At 38.4% G+C, this 15152-nt stretch overlaps 1 protein-coding gene across 1 annotated transcript; it reads left to right on the top strand.

Moving 5' to 3' along the window:
• Window positions 1-2854: 2854 nt before the first annotated feature.
• On the top strand, window positions 2855-14058 carry hepacama (hepatic and glial cell adhesion molecule a). Its single transcript, XM_077566995.1, has 7 exons — window positions 2855-3671; window positions 9217-9564; window positions 11008-11289; window positions 11684-11774; window positions 11914-11981; window positions 12941-13011; window positions 13362-14058. The coding sequence occupies exons 1-7, from the start codon at window positions 3581-3583 to the stop codon at window positions 13725-13727; spliced, it is 1317 nt and encodes a 438-aa protein (XP_077423121.1). The 5' UTR covers window positions 2855-3580; the 3' UTR covers window positions 13728-14058.
• The last annotated feature ends 1094 nt before the right edge of the window (window positions 14059-15152 follow it).

Below are 15152 nucleotides of genomic sequence, written 5' to 3'. Positions count from 1 at the left end.
CTTACGCGCAAGCTATGGAGTATTTCCATACCGTCAACAGGCTCATAAATAACCACCCTGTCCTTTATTGCATATTGCTTTTTAAATTAAACCCTAATATTTCTGCTTGGCTTGCCCAGGCAGTCTCCCGTTATGAGAAATAAACGCGAGCATCTTCAGCCTCCCAGTGCTCCCACTCAACCCGCCCACGCGCATCTGAGCCACAGCACACCACACGGGCAAAAAAAAAAAAAAAAAAACAGTCCTGCATACTTTCGCAAGCAGATTCCACTTTCACGCACACATGCACGCCCCTTGTTGTGTGTCCAGGTGCTAAGAAAGGATGGCCAACGTGAGTCTTCATTCCTCCTCCTCCGCCATGCTATGATAAGTATCCTCTATGGGTTTTATGTGGATCTACTTCTCCTATTCTCCTACTCAATCCCAGAGGTGATGTGGCCACGTTCTCCTGTCCCTTTAATGACTGTGGGTGTGCAATCAATAATGTGCACACCCACTCAGTGGCGGTGAAATAAAGGAAAATACATGTTTAATGTTGAGTTATCAACCAGCGGGTTTAGAGTGGGTTTAAAAGCAAAATGTCAAGATACAACCTGAACCGGTCGCCAGCCAATCACAGGGCACATAGAGACAAACAACCAGTCACACTTGCGTTCATAATACAGGTGTCAAACTCAAGGCCTGGGGGCCAGATCCAGCCCTCCACGTCATTTTATACGGTCCACAAAAGCAAATCATGTGCATCAATTTCTTTGATCCTTGCTAAAATCCTTATCAAAATGTCAAATTGTCATGAGTAATAAATAAATAAATAAATAATATAAATAAATAAAAATTTAAAATATATATATATTTTTTTTTTAAATAATAAATAATAAATAAATGATAAATAAAAATAATAAATAAATAACAATTAGGTTTTGCTGGATTATTTTTTTTTTAGTTGAACAAATTATCATCCTTGACTTCTGATTTCAAAACGAATCCATCAATTTGTTATGTAATGTGTAATACAATGTGACAATTAAACATCCTGTCCTCACCAAGGTTATTATTGGTAACGATATCCAAACATCACGATACGATAATTATCACAATGGGGAGGTTGGCTGTATTAAAAGGTCACAATATTGTAAAAAAAAAAAAGAAAAAAAAGCGCATACTAAAAAAAAATTTATAAAAAAAAAGACAATATTATGCTTTTGTACATAACAGCAATGCATATAAACAACCTACAATCTCGAATAACATTTAATATTGAGGCACTTACATGCTCACGCATGCACATGTTGAGTTCCTCGACATTGAATCGATTCACAAGCATATTACGTTCGCCTTCATCTGACGATTAGGGTGGATTTTCAACATAAAAGAGCCAAAACATGCCTCATGAAAATTTAATTGCACTAAAAACCACTAGAGGGTGCTAGAACTGCACAAATGGAAATCAGTCTGACTTCTTTAACAGATGTGCTGCTTTTAATATTGCGATATCACGATATTGCTTTTACCGTTACATCCTTAGTTATTATAGTTAACAAAAACAAAATAAAATAACATTGAAAATTAATTTAATAAATTAATTTAAATAAAATACAAATGAAAGTAAAAAAATGAAATTGTGAGAGTCAATCAGATTTTCCCCATGTTATCTCATTTGCATAGACATAGGTCTTAATTAATCTTGAAGTGGTTTGATGTCACTGTGAAAAGTCTATTGAGTCTCACTTGACTAATCAGGACACACACAAAAAAACCCCATCAAGATTTTACATCAAAATCCAACTGGTGCATTGCGTGGGAGACAACTTCAAGTAGTGTCAAACTACGTGACAATGGGTCCTCTCATGGCGCTCAGTTGCAGCGCGTCTCGCCACTCCTGCTTCCCTCTTTTGACTGCAAAGAGTCATCCTTGATTTGGAGTGTGCCACAAGATGAGAGGGCGACGTGATGGGTGGCGGTGGGCGGAGCTTAGGGGAATGGGCTTTGATGGCCGACTACACACGAGTCTGTTCTCACATTCCCCGCTTTTGAGCTATCAATCAAGCTGCTGCTTCTTTTTAAAATCTCCCTTTGTAGGCACACAAACGGAAAATTCATTACAAGATTTGACTTGCAATACTTTATTCAAGGGGGAAATTTTTTTTAAATGATAGTCCCCCTCCCGATTCAGTGGCAAAAGTGTGACAGAGGCACAGATGCTCTTGGGGAGTCACATGTGCTTGCAAAGAAGACTTTTAAGTTAGTCAAAGTTAAAAGAAGGAATTGGAAAGCTCTCGTCTCCATTTTATAGGTTATAAATGTGTTGTTTGCGCTGCAACCACTGGCACAACATGACTGTTCCCTATTGGGTCATCCGCTAAGTTGATTGTATTCATTCTAGGAAAGTCAGGCGATTCAAATTTATTATCATAATTTATCGCATGACTTCAATAGTTAACTCACGAGTAATCATTAATTGATTAAGTATTCATACTCTTCTTAACACACAAGTGGGAAAAAAAATGTTAAGCTAATAAAAATATGGCTGCGTCTTCTAACCATTGATACAGTAATTTCATAATACGGTAATTTACCAAATTTAGTTAAAAAGATGTACTGTACCTTTAAAAAGAACTTGATATTAATTTGTGTTGAGGTCATTTTTCTGCCACTAGATGGCATAATTGCATTTGTAAGACATTGGTGACACCTCAGTGCATTTTTCTTTTCATATTATATTTAATTATATCATAGATATTATTAATTATATTTAATATTATATTTAACCTTTACCATGAAATAACTTGTGAAATTCTGCACATTTTTACAATTGTAAATTACAACTTGACCCCAGTCTCCACAAATATATGCATTATTATTAAATTTATTACTGTTAAATTTTGACGTGGACATGCGTTGCAACTGGAACTCCCCCACTACAGGTTTATATTATAAAAAAAAAAAATTTAAATAGAAAAAAAAATAATCTGAAAAACAGAGGGAAATATTTTTTTTAAACAGAAAAAAAATATTCAATAAAGCAGAAAAAAATACTTAAAAAAACAAAGCTCTCCCCAAAAAAATTGTCAGAAAAACGACTTTTTTTTTCTCCAAATGAATGCAATATGCTTCCGTAGGTCTGGTTGCTAAGTAACTTCTTTTTTTCTTTTTAACCAATCTGGCTCCAGTTAGGATGAATAGCAAGTTGTTATTCAAACAAATGAGGACCTCAAGTGTGCTCACTCACTCACTTGTACTTTCCAACAGGAATTCTTTCCAAATTTACGGTGTTGTTTTCCTCTACCATTTTTTTAAAAACATTTTCTGAACTCCTGTTGCTTTCTCTAAGTGTAACGTAGTGTGAAAGAGAGCAGCTCATCCATAGTATGTCTCTGTCAAACACACACACACACACACACAGTTGGGTTGTTGTTGGCTGTGACTGGGGGTGCTGAGAGGAGAGAGTGGGGCTCAGTGTGTCCAGAAAGTGTTGCAGGCAGTGCAGTGGGGAGAGCGTTGATTCACAGGGAGAGAGACGTGCCCGGCGTGGTGAAACCATGCTCACTAAGTGGGAGAACGCCTCTGCCCAGGACACAAGATGAAGGTGGGGAGGAAGACAGGCCACAGTCTCTCTACTGACGTTCCTCCACTCCTCACCCTGGTCGGCCTCCTCCTCCTACTCCTCACAGGTATGTCCGAACTTGTTTTTTGTTACCTCTCAATTAAGTTTTTGGTCACAAACACTGACTCATATAGGTTGATTTTTTTTGGGTTACTGTTTGTGTAGTATGTGTATTGGATGTTTATCTCCCTTGTCTTTGTAGCAGTTGCACAATGCTCTCAAACTAGGCCCCCATTACAATCGCTTGAGGACCCCAAAGAGGCTATTTAGTCATTACATTACTTCCGACAAGTGTAAAAGAAATAAATCTGTTTGTCCTCATTATGGCTGGGTGAGATGCGGTGTACACCCTGACTGGTCGCCAGCCAATTGCAGGGCACTAACAGATTTAAAGTCGGTGACAATCGATTTACAGGTACAGGTGCGTCTGAGTCCATTTGCACTCAGTGGGGCCATTATATCAAACTTCAGGGGCCGCTTTCACCCAAATTTTATCATAAGTGGGCCGAACCAGCTATGAATAACAACAGGTCAAAAATATTTTTTTTCTTTTTTTTTTCTCGGTGCAAATAATTACACATACATTCTGAAAATATTCCCATTTATTATTATCTTATTGCAGAGTAATCTGAAATTCTCTAAAAATGAGTGCACATTTTATGCATCAAATCCTGAGTAAAAGCCACCTTTCAGAATGTCATTTAAGAGGTCGTCAGTGCACCCTCCAGTGGACAAAATCAACATTTGATTTTTGTGAAAAACGGAAGGTTATGTTCCGTCCTCACGGGCCAGATTGGATGCCCTGAAGGGCCAGTTCTGGCCCACGTGCCGTATGTTTGGTGTACAGACTCTACTGTAATAAGAGGCCACACATGTATCCCTTTCTCCCTACATTCTATACTAAAAGAAGGAATGTTTCTTGGATAAGTTGATCAGTATGACCTGTTGGTTTATTCAGTAGGTGCCAGTGAACCAGGGAGAAACACAAATAAGGCGTTCTAAAATTGGTAGATTTTGTTTCATTTTTGGCAGAGTTTTGTTTTTACTCATTGAGTTTATGAACCAGAGCGTTTCCTGCTAACTAACAAAATACAACCATGGTGTTTTTTGTTTTTTTTTTGTCATGTTGTTGTTGTTTTTGTTGTTAGAGGAATATAGCAAAGCGCAGTTACTTATTTTTGTGCTGTTTTGGTGTCCATGACACTGCCTGTTAAAAACATCTAATGTTGTGCTCCATGAACCCTCTCCCTTAAACAGGGACAATCTCATTTGAGTTTTGTTTTGTCCCGATTTGACGGAGGACCATTGGTTATTGCTTTAGTAGTCTGGTCAGCAAGCCACATTTTCGGGCCATGTGTATGTCAATCACGCAGTTAAGATAGCGATTCACACAACTAATCTCACTCGATCTAATCGCTAACAGGTATGTTTCCGTCATGACGGAACTAGGACTACTTACTGCCTCCGTTTCTAAAAATCCTGGGAAAAGTAGTGTTACTAACCTAATGCTAATGCTGCGGTCGCCGTTCAGACCTGAGCTTTTCCGGTAGCATAGGCTACTTCCGTTGTAACAATGCGGGATGGCACGGGGTAAACAGCATAGCTAGCTTCCAATAGGAATAAAGGTTGGATTATGGTGAGTGCATTGGCTTATTTACAGTTGTTGAACTGTCAAGCAAGATAGATGTCACGTACCTAAAGTATCCTGCTAAATAATGGAAACAACTATGTCACTATGATTCCCCACCCACCCACCCACACACTCTTTTTTTTTTTAAGGAAAATGACTTTGTTTTATGCTATTTGAAATCAATTTGAATTGCTTCCTTCACTGCAGAAATAATATTTAAAAAATGTTACAGTCTCATATATCATTCTCCATAAACCAGGAAGTAGCCTAGCTAACTAAAGACTACAGATTTGGCGCTGTATGCATTTCACCCCCCCCCCCCCCCCCCCCAGCGAATATTTCAATGAATATTTGTTTTCCTGTTTCACATTTGCAAGTAATGTTAAGAAGGTTCCTCTTAATCAAAAATGGTATGGACCCGCCATATTCCGTGAACCAGTAAGTTGGCTGCAAGATAACAAAAACAAATATGTCTCTTAATAATAATTGTAGTTTCTTGTGTTTGTGTAATTTGCTTTCTCCATTTACCGTTAATGTCACAATTTGTTATGTTTGAGGAATGGTAGCCTACAATCACCTCATCTTTGTCAGTGAACCAGGAAGTAGCACAGTTATGTTGCTCTTCCTGTGTTTTTGTTGTTTTTCATATTTATGTTGTATTCCTTTAACCTCGTGTTGTCCTGTACCGAACGCTAGTTGTCAATTGGGAGTCATGATGGAATGGTCTTGACCCTCAACCAGGAAGTAGCTTGCAAGCTAATAAATGCCAAAACAGCACACCATCATATTTTCACTTGTGCTTGAGTCACTTACTTTCTTTTTACTTTTTGAATCATCAGTCACAAATAGTACAGTCCTGGTGTAGCTAGCATAGGACTAGAGAAACAGACATTTCAAAATTCCACAGTTTTTTTCCCACTGTAAAACTCTGTGCTTTACTGATTGTCATTCTACTTCGTGACTGCGATTCTATTCATATGTTGTTGAGGACCGGAGAAAAGTTCTAACCAAGGCTCAGCACGTTGGACTGATCCTATCGTGCTAGAACCTCCTGTGCCTATCTCCAACTTCCCCAATGACAAAGACTTTCTCTCTGATTCCCATTTTCTCGCTCACTCTTTTCAAGGGAACTCCAACAATCGTGCCCTTTGTCTTATCGCCTTGACAACCCCTGTCAGACGGCCAAATGGGGTTGCCATGACGAGGAGGCGATGCCCTGCTAACTGCCTGGCTGCGAAGAATTAGTCAACGGTGCAGAATCTCTCTCTCTCTTTCTCTGTTGTATTGCTCGCTCTATCTTTGATGCATAACAGTGGGACTCCCCAAAGCCGGCCAAAAGCCAATGTTTGGACTTGTGTCCACTAAGGGAGAAGCAGCCTCCACAGGGAACATATGTGTTATACTGTGCTGGTTACCAGGACAAGGCTTTAGGATAAAGGATAACATTTGTTCCCATGGGAGGAGAAGGGAAATCGATGGAGGAAAAAATTTAATATGTTACATATTCAGGAGGGTGTCCGTCAGTTTCCGTGAGGCGGATTAGTGATCAAGATGTGAACACACATCATGACCATAATGTGGGTGCATTTTTTTATTATTTTTTTTGCCTGTGTTTAGAGTACACAGTGAGCACACTAATGGCTGCATTAAAGCACTTATGCAAAGAATTTGGACTCATTAAGTCGCCATCAAAGGGAGAAAAACAAGAGACTAAAATCGTGGCAACTCTCAGCGAAAGCATTATTATGCTAAAAAAAAAAATATTCAGCAAAAATAAACTACTTCCTGGTTCACAGAGAGCATGAAGAGAACAAGACCCTACCATTTTTGGGTGGTAGGAAATGGTTCTATAGTGACTCAAATGACAAAAAAAGAACCTACATACTAGTGAAAAAAAAATTGTGCCTTTTGTTATTAGTCACTCACTTGACAAAAAAAAAAAAATCTCACTAGGGGTCATGGGTGTGCAAAAGCCAATCGCAGCTGACTTCGGGCAAGACAGTTTCACAGTTTACGAAATTTGAATTTTGCAGTACACCAAAACACATTGAACAGCAAAACTAATTATCAACTGTTAAAAGAAAGTAGAAGAAAACTACCGCTGGTAGTCGGAGGTCCAGGAATGCTCTGTGCTACTTATGCCGCAGCATTTAGCTAGCAACAATGTTCAGCTGGCTAGTAGTGCACATTAACACGTTACAGAGTTTCTCCTACGTCAGTAATCATCGCCTCTGTGTACATTTCTGACAAGTATCATTGTCACGAAGGTATGATGAGAAAAGACGGAGAAACCAAGCTAATTGCTAAGCTAGCCTCATGTTGACTTGGCTAACGCGTTAAACACAGAATTTTAGTGCTTGGGTGATTGGGCACACTTTTCACAGACTGACGAGAAGCGCGTTTAAGTGGAGAACATTCAACTTTGAACAGCAAAATAGCAGGCAAATTAAGAAGTGTCTGAACTCTTGAGAAAAAAAAATCATAACTGGTGATTAACATCCATGCACGTCATGTTGGAGAAGTGGCTAGGTTAAAAGTATATGAAAATAGTATAATTTACTATCAGTAATATTTTTTGGTTTGTTTTCACAACATCTTCCTCCCACATTCCAAAAACATAAGGTTAAGGTTCATCAAAAAATTTGGTCTGAATTGTCAATTGCTGTGATTTGCTGGCAACCAATCCAGGGTTAACTTTTGCCCTAAATCATCTTATAAAGGCTAAACCAATCAGCCATCTTATTAAGGACAAGCATGGTGGAAAATATATGAGTGGTTGCCATATATTAGCAAGTCATTTCCTGGTTTATAGAGGATCTAAGATGCAGGCCACGTACTTCCTAGTTTTAGGAAAGACAACAGGATCATACCACTTTTTTTACACTGGGGAGGAGGGCAGTTTCACCATTAAGAAAAGAGAACTTAGCTTAGTTAGCAGGCTACTTTCTAATTCATATGAGGAATCGTTTAAGATAAGAAGAGGAACTTTTTTCCACTTCTGTTCAGTTACAAACTTTGGTGCAGTTTTACCTAAGTGGATCAAAAAGTTGCATGTAAGTGGGGCTCAAGTTTCAACATTGGTGAAAAAGAAGCCTCTGAATAAGCAGCCCCGTCAGGATGAAAAATACACCGTAGCGTCTTCCTTTAAGAAGGGAGACAGTTTGACATGTTGGAGCAAAGGAAGCCTGGACGTAAATAATGGAATTCCAGGAGAACTCATTTGGCCTGAAAAACAGTGGCAGTCTCATGCTGGCTCGCTGTCACATGATTGCGACGTTTCAGAAGAAATGAACCACTGTTAGTTAGTTAACATTGTTAGTGCTTTTGTTTTTTTGTTTTTTGTTTGCAAGATTTGAGACCAGGGTTGTTATAGTTTTTGAATTTTTCATTTTAGTTTGTTTTTATTTCGTTTTGTTTTGTTTTTTAAATTTAGTTAGTTGTAATTAGTTTTCAAGGTGGTTGTTAGTTTTGATTAGTTTTATTTCATAAATGCTTAGTTTTAGTTAATTTCAGTATTAGTTTTATTTTATTTTTTAATGTGTATTACTTGTGCGCAATATTTAAAAAACACCATGGGAGCGACGTCATCTGAATGTGCTTTTCTATTAGCTGCTGCTAGATGACATCACTTTTGTGTGACACACTTTCAAATGTCCTTATTCCGGTTAATATCAAAATAAATCTACTTAAAATCACATTTAAAATCATCCCCAAAGGCTCATGCATTAAATTTATTAGCAAAGACTAAAACGAAGGACAATTTTGCTATAATTATAGTTATTTTTAGTTAGTTTTGTAAACATAAAATGTAATTTGGCATTTTGGCTTTTATTTTATTTTGTTAACAAAATTGTTTTTGGAATTTTTGTTTTAGTTTTTTCGTTGTTTTTAGTTAACTTTGAGACTGCAGGTTTCCCTCTGTGCTTTGAATGATATATTAACCATCTCCAAGTCCAATACTGTTCTTCCCTATTTGCCCCAGGTGAGGTGTCAGGGGTGAACGTGACGAGCCAAACCCAAGTGGTGAGAGGCATCGTGGGCAAAGAGGCCCTGCTGTCGGTCAGCTACACCAGCAGCAGCGCAGACAAGCCTGTAATCAAGTGGCAGCTAAAGCGGGACAAAGTGAAGCCCGTCACCGTGGTGCAGTCCATCGGCACCGAAGTCATCGGGAACCTTCGGCCGGAGTACCGTAACCGCATCCTGGTGTTCGAGAACGGCTCGCTGCTGCTTCACAACCTGCAGCTGTCGGACGAAAGCTCGTACGAGGTGGAGATCTCAATCACGGATGACACCTTCACGGGGGAGCACTATATTGAGCTGACTGTGGATGGTAGGTACTGTTGGACCATATGCGACATTCCCATCAACATCCTGTATTATATGAATGCTGAAAGACATTCACATCACATGATACTACAATACAGCTAGGAAGTGTCAGATGCTCAGAAGACATGTAGATGAGCCCTGATTGGTCAGTATCTGAGCCCTGAGCAACTGTGATGTTATTTTCCGTCGACAAGTGACAAAATGGCCGCCTCTTGAGATAGATAAAAACTGGTATATTTTGCTGCTTAAAGGGGAAGTCAACCTTAACTGATTCACTCCCAGTCGTTTTCAATGAAACAACCCCTTCGCTCCCGGCAGTTTTACTGGGTTTTGATTGTTTTGCAAATAAAAACATGGTACCCACCAAAAGAAAGATTAGAGTCTCTTCTTTTTCATCGGGAACAAAAAGTATATTTGTATCTGTGTCCGTTTTGGCGCAATTAGCATTAGAATATAGCTAAGTTTCGTTATTATTCACAAACTTGTTGAAAACACTGGGAAAAAGAGCTTTTTGCAACATGGCCCTGGTTAATCTCTTATACTCTGCTGCTGGCCGTTTTTTGTAATAACTACCATTGCTTTTAGCAACCTCTTCAGATCAGAGGCTGCATCAAAGCCTTCTGTATGCTTTAGCATTAAAAAAAAAACTAAATTTAAAAAACGCATAAATACGTTTTTGGGACCCGTATTTAGACTAGAACATTTTATTGTCAAGAATTTTTTGGCACAACGTCACTTGTGGCAAACATCGGGTCGTGTGTGAATATAAGCTTGTTTTTATTTTGCTGGTTTTTGCCCATGTTAACTTATTCACTGCCTTTGACGGCTATAGACGTCAAAAATTCATTTGGACTATTTTTATTAGTTTAACATTTTTTTTCCCACTTTTGTTAACAAGAGTATGAAAACCTAGACATTTGTTTTATTGTACATTTAGAACAGATATCAAATTTGTGATTAATTGTGAGTTAACTAGTGAAGTCATGCGATTAATTATGATTAAAAAAATTAATCGCCTGACGCCCCTAATTTTTAATAATTTAAGAAAAAAAATTAAAAAAGAAAAGATTGTTAAAAATTAGGGGTGTAAGTTTTTTCATAATTAATCGCATGACTTCACTAGCTAACTCACGATTAATCAACAATTAATCACAAATTTTATATATCTGTTCTAAGTGCACAATATTTTTTTCCTAGGTTTTCATACTCTTGTTAACAAAAGTGGGGGGGGGGGGGGGGGAATGCCAAACTAATTGAAATTGAAATGAATTTTTGACATCTATAGCGGTCAATTCCAGTGAATGAGTTAAGAACCACTGGGTTAGCTGGAATAGGCTTCAGGATAAGCGGTTAATAAAAAAAAAAATGAATGGACTGATGAATAAACACAAGAATTAAATTCACTGAAATCCCTTCCTAATTTCCTTATAACGTCTGTCGTCATCAGTTCCGGTCTCCAAGCCCTACATCCAGATGGTGGCGTCATCTGTCCTGGAGTACAGCGAGCACTTTAACTTGCACTGCTCCCACGACAACGGCACCAAGCCCGTGTACGCCTGGCTGAAGGGGGGGAAGCCGCAGGCCAACGACTCCCGCCTGCTGCTCTCGCACGACCGAAAGGTGCTGACCATCGCGCGCGTTCTCATGTCGGACGACGACGTCTACACCTGCGTGGTGGAGAACCCCGTCAGCAGCATGAAGAGCGCGCCTGTCAAGCTCACCGTCTACAGTAGGTGGCGCGTTACACCGCCGATGTCGGATTCCCAGCATGTATTCAGATGTCACTTTCAGTTGCATGCCAAAGTAATTATCGCCACACAGAACAATGTTGTTTACTGCAAGTGCCAGTATGGAGCCCCAACAGGCAGTGAAATCCAATGAATGGACTATTATTTATGGGAAGGGGGAGTTCCATATCATAACTCCACTGGGATGTGCTTAATTTTCTCAATAAGCACGGAAGACGCATGAAGCGCCGCGGCTTGAAATGTAATAAAATACAGTTTGCTTAGATATCCCGGTTTATTACAAGTCTAAAATGGGAACGGCGAGGGCAAGCTCTGGCTCTGATGTCGTTATCCTCTTTTTTTGCTTTTCATCTCCACTGTCTGCCTCTGGTTTAGGACGGAGCTCGCTGTACATCATCCTGTCCACCGGAGGCATTTTCCTCCTCATCACCCTGGTGACCGTGTGTGCCTGCTGGAAGCCTTCCAAGTGAGAACTCTTCTTTCTTTCTTTTCCTCCCTTCTTTTTAGCCTTCTTCTGTCTGCCTGTTGCATAAACAACCAACTTGTTTTTGTGTTTTGAACCCGCCACCCCCACCCTACCCCCACCGCCCCCTGCTGCACTGCAGAAAGAAGCATAGGCCCGTCCCGCAGAGAGCTCCCATCTACATGGAGCAGGGGGGAAATGGCCATGATGGTGAGTTTTGGACAGTGCCTTAAAATTATTGGCAATTTTTGAATTATTAGGATTAGTAATGATTTTTTTTTATTTTTTATTTTTATTTTTTTACATGATTGTGAAGAATTTGGAAACCAGTAAACCAATACAGATAATTTAAAAGATACAATTGGGATTTGTATAGATCTAAAAAAAAACAAAAAAACATTTGATACTATCTGACAGATGTCATAAGAAGTTCAGCATATAAATGGATGAAAAAGTTATTTAGATCCAATTGAAGGGGTTCCCCAAGGCTCTGTGCCAGGCCCGAAACTATTCATATTGCATATACCGTAAATGATATCGGCTGTGTTCTGTTTTCTTTATGACAACTCTTGAATGCTCAGGAGAAAATCTGAAACAGCCTTCAGCCCACTGTGGGAAATTAATATATTAAGAAAAATCGGCGCTAACAAATTATCACTATATTTAAACAAATGAATTTGATCGTTTTTGGCACGAGACAAACCTAACACCAAGTCAAAATTTATTGTAATGATGCAAAATTATGTTGGTCAGGAGTCAGAAGAAAAAAAATATTATTATTATTATTATTATTATTATTAAATTAAACACTCGTAAATTATACTTGAGTTCAAAAAGTACACAATAAGAAGGTCAGAATATGTTCGAAATTAGAGAGTTGCTATGACTTAAGGGCAACAAGTGTCTCCAAAAAGAAAATCAAAACAAGAACATACATTGTGAAAAATGAAAAAATGAAAAATTATGGAATTATGAATATTAATAATTATTCAAATGTGTAAAATTATGGACGTTAATAAATTCAGTATTCAATTTTTATTGTTATTTTAAGGATTAAATTGCATTGTTTTTTAGATATAATGTAATTTAGTTACATAAAGTTTTATCATTTTAAATATTGTACGATGGACTTGTCTTCTATTGTATTATTATTTTGGGTTTTTTTGCAGTTGACGTTGTACCGAAACCAACCACGCTGGGTCGAAGGAGTCCCATGCCTCTGTATGTACTCAACGAAGATGTAAGTCAGACCTCAAATCATTTAGACCGCAAAACAAACAGTTCTAAAAGATGAAATGCAAAGGAACTGTAACTGTCCATTTGCATGTACATTTCAAGTGATACATTTACGGACACATGTCCATATATACCCATTTATTATACCATATCATATCTATATATCTTTTGTGTTTTTTGTTACCCCACTAATATATACGTATATGTTATGTTGAATCAGAAAATCTGTTTTGATTTAACCAAATTGAATCGTTGCATTATAACATGTACACCGGCTATGAATTGGTATCAATCGTTTTGATGTTGCTGATGATTTCTTGTTTTAAAAAGTGTCTCTTCACTCTCATCTTCCAGGAGACTCTGGAGCGTCTGGAAGAAAGCGCTTGCACCGCCTACAGCCAATCAGAATTGAATTTCCCCGCCACCTACGTCCCGGTCCTTCCCAGCCACGCCCACAGAACTGAGCCGCCCATCTGGACCACCCCGCGCAGGTACACCCGCAGCCCCTCCCCGCTTGCACAGCTTCTCCCGCAAGCCCCCCCGGCGGGAGCCCCCCTCAGCCCCGCGCGCTCGCCAGCCCACTCGCCGTGTTCGTCGCCACGCAGCTTCAGCCCGATTCGAAAAGTTCGGCCCCCCGTTGGAATCCCAAACATTCGCCTCCCCGTGGAGGCCGAGAGTCCCCCGCCCAGCGAGATGACGCAGGTTTCTCCCCAGCAGTGACACCTGGTTGGTCGTCACGTATTGTGTTTGCTGTATCTTGCCAGGAGGAGGAGGAGGATGGATGCGGCAGAAATTCCTTCTGCGGCCACCAGCAATACTTTTGTAGCCTTTTGATGACATGGTCTGTAATAGGAAAGTATATCCTGTCGAGCATTCATAGGTTACATGTACTGAGTTGTGAAGTTGTACTATGCGATGTATTATTAATTTCACTGGGGACGTCTGATGAGTAGTTTGGGGGTTTACGTTTTTTTTGTTTTTTTTTATCATTTAATCATTCAAATTGTTCTTTTTGTGTAATTATGAAATTAAAAAAATACAATATTTCCTACTTTGTGAGTTGTTTTATATATATGTGTGTGTGTATTATTATTATTATTATTATTATTATTATTAAATACATTCATTTTTAAATAAACATAAACACACTTGACACTGAGGCAAATACAGCATCTTGATTTTGATGACGATAATGGTAATTATGATTAATATATATTTTTTTATTATTATTATTATGGTTATTTTTATTATGGTCAACCTAATGATTATTCATTATCATTCCACATATATAATTATTAGTTCAGTTATAATTGTCCTCTTTTTACTTTATGATAGATTCATGTATTCATGTGCTACACATACATAAATATTATAATAATTAATGTATCAGTCATAATAGCATGTGTACTTTGTTGTAGTATTTAGCTGTCTCTACACAAAATAAATGTCATACATATAGTAATTAGCATATTTATTTTTCATATTATCATTTTGTTGTATTTAGTTTATTAGTATTGTTTATTATGATCACAGTTTTAAGAAGGAATGGTTAAATGTTTTTTTTTTTTAAATTGTTATACCTTTATAGTCCGTTAGATGTCGCCATCGCATTGCATTCTCTCAATTTGACTTCAGTGCAGGCAGTGTGTTTAAGTCATCACGTTTATTTTTAGATTCAGCCCACAAAGTACAAACGGTCACTCTAATAAACATAGGATTAGGTGAATCAAAAAGGCAGCCTAATCAACGTCAAGAGACTTCTATTCAATTATATTGATTTGCAGGCAACCTTAAGGGGCATCGTGCAATCATGCAACCTCCAATCACTTGGCTCTCAATGCAACCGTGATTGTATTCTATTTGAAGACCTGTTGTGTGTGTTATGCATCTTGCATAATATATTCACGTGTTGAGAGGGAAATAATTAGAAACAGCTCTTAGTATGATGCTGTGTGGTTAGACCCCGCTAAAGCATAATTATATTGTTTTATTACTACACGATTTAACGCGTATTTCTCAACTCTTTATCTTCTACAACGATGAACGTATTGTGATACGCTTTTTATTTTTATGACAAAATATGTCTTATATCTGTATTAAATGGGCAGTTAGCATTGACATCTTTTCCCGGATTCTCTCTTAATA

The sequence above is a fragment of the Vanacampus margaritifer genome, chromosome 5 (assembly GCF_051991255.1).
Source record: "Vanacampus margaritifer isolate UIUO_Vmar chromosome 5, RoL_Vmar_1.0, whole genome shotgun sequence".
NCBI classification, from domain to species: Eukaryota; Metazoa; Chordata; class Actinopteri; order Syngnathiformes; family Syngnathidae; genus Vanacampus; species Vanacampus margaritifer.
Note: the sequence above shows the minus strand (reverse complement) of the source record. Positions and strands in the feature narration are given on the sequence as shown.

Coding starts and splice junctions, on each gene's coding strand:
- hepacama (XM_077566995.1), top strand. CDS start 3,581: ATGAAGGTGGGGAGGAAGACAGGCCACAGTCTCTCTACTGACGTTCCT. Junction 11,290..11,683: donor TGTCAAGCTCACCGTCTACA/GTAGGTGGCGCG, acceptor CCTCTGGTTTAG/GACGGAGCTCGCTGTACATC. Junction 11,775..11,913: donor GCCTGCTGGAAGCCTTCCAA/GTGAGAACTCTT, acceptor GCTGCACTGCAG/AAAGAAGCATAGGCCCGTCC.